Below are 6,799 nucleotides of genomic sequence, written 5' to 3'. Positions count from 1 at the left end.
TGTAAATACACGAATTTTTTATATTTTCTGAAATTTAACATGACTTTTATTTTTAGCCTATAAATACACGAACTTAACATTTATTCTGATTTTTGACATCGACATGAAAAAACTCTATTTATTGTGGAGATGGAGGCCGAAATACATGACGTGAACTACGAAATATGCACTTGAATAAAGTAATTTGATTTATTATTTGGATTAGAGAGTGAATGACATGGTATACCGACCTTCACGTTAATAGTATTTTAGAATTTTTTCTTGTAGATGTCAAAAATCAGAAAAAATGTTAAATTCATGTATTTGTGGGCTAAAAATAAAAGTCATGTTAAATTTCAGAAAATATAAAAAGTTCGTGTATTTACAGGCTAATAACCCTAAGTGTCCTATTAAGATAAATTTATTGTTTCTTTTTAAGTGTCCTATTTCAAAATTTGAGAATAAAAAAATGACAAAGTTCCTACTTTACCATTTTTTAAGTGTCCTATTTCAAAATTTGAGAATAAATTTATTACACTTTGAAAATAATAAATATGGGCACAAAGGTAATATTACAACTTCCTTGATATATGTACTTTTTTTTCATGAGACACTTAAAAAAAAACAGAGGGAGTATAAGTATGTAGTCATTTATTTCATATTTTAAAAAATTGAATTTCAAGTCAAACAAAAAAAAATCTACATATTATTTGAAAATATTTGGGATGAGTCAATCAACTATATCTAATAGCAAGATTTTATGGAAATATGACCTTTTCAATTTCAGATACGTTATTACACCTTAAATTTGAAATTTTGAATATGCGTTGAATAATAAGCAATTATATTTAATTTCCGTAACAAGAGAAGACAGAAGAAATAAAAAATTTAAACAAGGCATCATAATTTATTTACTAGGAAATAAATAGCCCGGCACGACACGTGGATTGGCGCTAAAATCTGAAGTAATGCCGCGAAACTCCGATTTACCCGCGCACATAGCTTTGCCCTCTCTTTCTCTCTCCCTCTAAAATTTCCCATTTCTTAAGCCAATGTGAAAACCCTCATTCTCCATTTCACTCTCCTTCTCTCACACCCACCATTACATTCTTCACGCCGCAGGAATGGCGTCGCTCAGGAAGAGAACCCACGCTCCGAAACCAGCTAATCACCCCAAGATTGCTCCCAGAAAAAGATCCAGATCGAAGCAAGAAGAATCGGACGATTACAGCGACACGCGCTGCGTGAAATGCGGGTCGGGTCAATACCCGGCGGAGCTCCTCTTGTGCGATAAATGTGACTCTGGCTTCCACCTCTTCTGCCTCCGACCGGTTCTCGTCGCCGTCCCCAAAGGCCGCTGGTTCTGCCCCTCTTGCTCCGATCAAGGAAATCCTTCAAGTATGATAATGAGTTTGCTTTTTCTATTTTTATTTGTATTTTGCTGGTTTTTGGAACTTCTTTAGCGTTTTTTAATTTTTTTTCTGTAAATGGCGTGTCATTGCGTCGAATCCTGAAAATGAGTTTCGCGTTGATGGCGACAATTCATGGCCCCAGCTCGACTTCCCATTTGTGCAAAGGTTCAAACTTTTGGCTAGGCAAAGCGATCAATCCCATGGAAAACATACATTTTGTGAGCTGAGAATTAGAGCCATATCTGCCTTTAGCTTATGGGTTTTCACTTTAAGCATTAGGGCTGGTTTGCCAAATCTTTTAGTAATAATCTGCTTTACATGTAGATTTGTGAGTTGTTAGTCTTTATGCGTTGAGCTTTGTTATTTTGCTGTTTGTGGCAAATTCTGTTCATAGACCATTTGCAATGTTGTGCATCTTTCAGAGTTTAGTTTCATGCTCTTTCCAAGGAGATTATTTACATGTTATTGGCTGTGCTTCTTAACATTATCTACTTTCTGTCGAGAAACATTAGCTTCGAATGTTTAGATGCATCACCTTACTAAAATTCAACAGTTGACATGATTGATTGGTACTCTTGGACAGTGTATATTTTGCTTCTAAGTGGGACTTGATTTTTCATTAAATGGATTTTTCATTCCAAGGGACCGATCAGGATCTTCTGCTAAATATGAAATTTGCACCACCAAGGCAATTATGACAAAACTTTACATTTCATTAACAAACTATATCCATCAAATGTAATTTTGCGCAGCCTCAAATCATATCGTGTCATGTTGTGGTTTGTCTTGGTGTTTTCTTTCTCTTAACCATGTTATGTGATTGGATTGGAAAAGGTGTTAATGATCAGGTTGTTATGTTGGTTATTGATGACATTAGATCATGAGAGTGAATTATAATAAGGCTGATGGTTTGGCTTGCAGATTTGACTCTTGTACAAACCAAAATAGTTGATTTTTTCCGCATACAAAGGTCTTCACAACCTGCCGAAAAGCTCAGTCCAGGTAAAAGGCATCACTTGGTTACATTTTCCTATAATTGTGAGAGACGCTGGGTCTTACTGATATCACTCTCTGTTTATTCTCCTTAGAAAGTAAAAAGAAAAGAAGGCGAACTGGTGGCTTAGTGATGTCGAAGAAGAGAAGGAAGTTATTGCCTTTCATTCCAACTGAGGATCCTGATAGGACATTGGAACAGATGGCATCTTTAGCTACAGCACTAAATGCAACTGGGACAGAATTCAGTAACGAGCTGACTTATATTCCGGGCATGGCTCCAAGATCAGCAAATTGTGCTACTCTTGAAAGAGATGGAATGCAGGTACTTCCAAATGCTGTTTACCTATCTTGTCTGGAATTAAGATTGTCTGGTTAGATTATTCGTTGTAAGAAACTCAAGATTGAGTCACTATAGAATGGAATGCTATGCAGTCATTAAATTTCAAGTTTGAGACGGTGGAGGATCCCTAAGGGCCGAGAGAAATTGTTATATATTATCTCGAGCAACTTTCATTTTGTCATTAGCTATTATAATCTGCTTTATTACGGATGTTTCAATTTTGTTAATGCTATTTCAATCACTGTTCATTTCCTGAACTATTAGGTTATGTCAAAAGACGACACAGAAACTTTGAATCTCTGTAAGAATATGATGGAACAAGGTGAATGGCCACCTCTTATGGTTGTGTTTGATCCACGTGAAGGGTGGGTATTCTTCCATGTTTCATGCTCATTCTTGTGTTATTGTGGTAAAGTTGCAAGCCTTATTTGTTTTTCTTTTCTGGATCGGAATAGATTCACTGTGGAAGCAGATAGATGCATTCGAGATTTGACAATAATCACAGAGTATATTGGAGATGTTGACTTCCTGAAAAATCGTGAGCATGATGATGGGGATAGCATGATGACTCTCCTCACTGCTGCTGACACTTCGAAAAGTCTTGTCATCTGTCCAGATAAGCGAAGTAATATTGCTCGGTTCATCAATGGAATCAACAACCATGTGCCGTACGTTAATACTCCTATTCATGCTAGTCCTTACCAGTAGCTACATTTCTTTTTTGCTTTGAAGCTTGAATAATGGTTATGTAAAATCACCTACCACTTTTTAATAAAAGAGTTGGATGAATCCCTGAATTACTGAAGATCTCTTTATCACATATAAAAGAGCATTTAGTTGCTTTGAGTTCCTATATTTGACTGAAGAGTCGAATCACTGTCTCATTCGCATGTTTTCTGTTATCCCTTTGAATACTCTGCTGACATTCACCTCTCCTCTAACAACAGGGGTGGGAAGAAGAAGCAAAATGTGAAGTGTGTGAGGTTTAATGTCAATGGTGAATGTCGAGTTCTTTTGATTGCAAGCCGCGACATCAGAAAAGGAGAGAGGCTATACTACGACTACAATGGATACGAAAATGAGTATCCAACGCAGCACTTTGTTTGACCCCATTGGAATTCGATGGTATTTCTCTTACCACCTTTTGCCTCCCCCCGGTTTAAATTCCGGATGCATAGCAGCTAAATTATTTGGAAATGCGTACACCTCCGCCTGCAATGAGGCTCTGATCTTGTATAAGCTGGTCCTAACATATTCATTTTGTCCATTCCAAATTTTGTTATGTTTTTTCTTATATATTGGCACCAGCATTCTTGACATTATATATGGCTATTTAAAGAAAATGAACATAGTTCTTTCATTTCTGTCTCAAGTTTTTCAGGCAATGATATATTATTGTTGGAGAATCCACACTGCATATTCTTAATGCATGCAGCACCATTAGCATTGCCACTTAGTGGTTTTTTTTTTTTTTTGGTAAGACTCAGAGATCAAGGTACAAATCTTGTCTCCTATTCTCAACTCAAAAAATTAAAAACAAATAATCGATGATGATATCTTACTAAATAGATCTTGGCAAAAACTAGAGTATATTTGATATGTAGGGCATCCATCTAATTAGAGTTCACCTATATTTGATTAATGTTTATTGATTACAATTAAATTTAATTAGAACGGATACATTTGAATGTGGCCTAGAAATCTTGAACTAAGTTATGCTACAAATTCGCAACATATACAAAAACCAGAGAAGACATTAATTGAGGCCCAACGAATAGTTGAAAATTGATGACCAAAATAAGCCCAAACAACAACATTTTGTGAAAAAAAACAAATTTATGAGACAATGATCATAGTATTTTCAATTTGTGGAGAAAAATAAATAGAGATGTGGAATTAAGTAATTAGTAGTATGAATTTGGCAAGGGAAAGAGGTACAGAAGGAGCAGGGGCAGTTCAGGGGAGTGACTGTCAGTCCAGCCAAATAAACAATAATGAAAATTGTGGAGAGAGAGAGAGAGAGTAATTATGAGGCAATTATAGGACCACCCTATTCTAGCTTGTGCAAATCTTGAATTCTATAGGGTGGTCCAGTGGTAGCTCTTTTGCCACAATCGTCACAAACCCTAGCTGGATCACAACTACTCCCCACACCCACAAATACAATTCTCCCATTTTATTCAATAATCAAACCCCACCCACTTTCATTTCTCCCAATTCACCAACTTCATTATTTATTTCTCTTTTCCACGACGAGGATAATCCTGCATCACTATGTTTCACTAAATCAAAGGAGTAAAGAGTTCTGCTCCCGCCATTCATGATAATAAAATAAATTCCTTTAAATGTCTATTTTCTTTTTTCTCATTTTCAAACGAAAGAGAATTTAACAATTTCTTGTTCCTTCTTTTTTCACTCCAAGAAGGAATAACATTATCTCTTTATTTTTTAGTGTGATAATAATATTATCACTCTTTAAAGTTAAAAGAATAAATGAGAAATTGTGAAATTCTCTTTGCAAGAAAATGAGGGAAAAGAACGAGGGAATATAAAGGAAGAATTTTTTATTATCCGTCATTTCTCGTGATAATTTATTAATCAGAGAAAACATATCCTAATAGTTTAATTTCGTGAGTTGAAGTGATTGACTTCTTGAAATTATCGTTAATTATTGGTGATTTGAGCTCGTGATATCTGAATATAAATTCAGATAACACACATGGCAGGCCCGGCTTAGCAGCGGAGGGATACTTAAGCCTCCACCAAGCATTTTTTTTCTTTTAATTCTTATAAAATCGATAAATTATTATTAATTTGTGCGAATTATATATCATGTATTTGCCTGCATCATCAAACCAAATAGTAGAATAGTTGACATCTTAAAATTCCAAATTTGAAATTTAGAAATACAGCTTCCCCATAAGAAACTTTTTGTGTGTGTCCTTCCCTATAGATACACGCAGACGCAGGACCATGCATATTTATCTTGCTCCATCACGATTTTGACTTAGCAATGCCATGCACAATGATTAAAATCATTTATGTTGCATGCAATTTAATTCGAAAAATAAATTAGTGGTCCTCTCGGTGGGAAAATTAATGATGTTGTACGTGTTTAGGATTACAAGGTGTGATACAAAATGCCAGCAAGAGAAGTTCAGTGACCAGAGATTTTGGGGTGATCAGAGCTCAGATCCCCAAAAACTCATTTATAAAACAATTTCTTCTTTTTTCAAAAAAAAATAAAAAACAATTTCTTAGGTTTTCTAGCTATCATTATTTTTTTTCTTTCACTAGTATAAATTCCACTATTTATAAAGCAATTTCTTGTGTTTTCGGGTTCCTGTATATGCAAAATATATTTGCGACAATGCAATTTATTACTTAGTTCATGTTTGGAAAACAGTTAAAAATTAAAGCTTGAGATTTATTTGTAACAAAGTATAATAAAAAGTCATACATAAACTTCCAAACCTTCAAAATAAATAGGCAAATAAATGTAGGCCAACTAGAGACTAAGTTCTTTGATTTGCTTTTAATAGCCCACCTAGATTTGATGTTGGATTCAATTCATTGGGTTGTGGACACGTATGTAGGGTGATGCTTGTTTTTAGATGTGTTTGCTTCATACTTTACTATTGTGCAGTAAATCTCCTCCATCAGTTATATTTGTTGCACCATATTTGGATGATTATCACAAATTAAATTTTCATTAATCCTTATATTGGACTCTTGAGCTATGGTTATATAAACTGCGCACCATCATTTTAGAATTACGACTTAGGCCTACTTGCAAAGACATGAAGATTTGATTCTTTTATTATATAGGAATAATAGTGTTAGTACAATTTACATATATAAAGGAATTTTCTGACACTTCTCTAGTCATGGTGCAATATTCCTATATAGTATATTACAATAAAATATTAAAGAAACAACGAATATTTGCTCAAACTAATCTCTTCGTAGCTCGATGTTTTCTTTTCCCAAAATTTACTCATAGCTGCGATATTTTAATCTAAAAAAATGGCGAGATTCGAATATATGAGTGGCCTCTTTCGGGTGATAGCCT

General features: G+C 34.7%; 1 protein-coding gene across 1 annotated transcript; it reads left to right on the top strand.

Annotated features, from left to right (window-relative positions):
* Nucleotides 1-934: 934 nt before the first annotated feature.
* On the top strand, nucleotides 935-4,087 carry LOC131014716 (histone-lysine N-methyltransferase ATXR6). The gene is made up of 6 exons (XM_057942784.1): nucleotides 935-1,377; nucleotides 2,313-2,393; nucleotides 2,480-2,709; nucleotides 2,992-3,092; nucleotides 3,183-3,395; nucleotides 3,675-4,087. Exons 1-6 carry the CDS (start codon nucleotides 1,104-1,106, stop codon nucleotides 3,832-3,834), a joined length of 1,059 nt encoding a protein of 352 aa, XP_057798767.1. The 5' UTR covers nucleotides 935-1,103; the 3' UTR covers nucleotides 3,835-4,087.
* Nucleotides 4,088-6,799: the final 2,712 nt, after the last annotated feature.

The sequence above is a fragment of the Salvia miltiorrhiza genome, chromosome 3 (assembly GCF_028751815.1).
Source record: "Salvia miltiorrhiza cultivar Shanhuang (shh) chromosome 3, IMPLAD_Smil_shh, whole genome shotgun sequence".
In the NCBI taxonomy this organism is placed as follows: Eukaryota; Viridiplantae; Streptophyta; class Magnoliopsida; order Lamiales; family Lamiaceae; genus Salvia; species Salvia miltiorrhiza.
The sequence above is the reverse complement of the archived record's forward strand: the minus strand, read 5'-3'. Positions and strand labels throughout refer to the sequence as shown.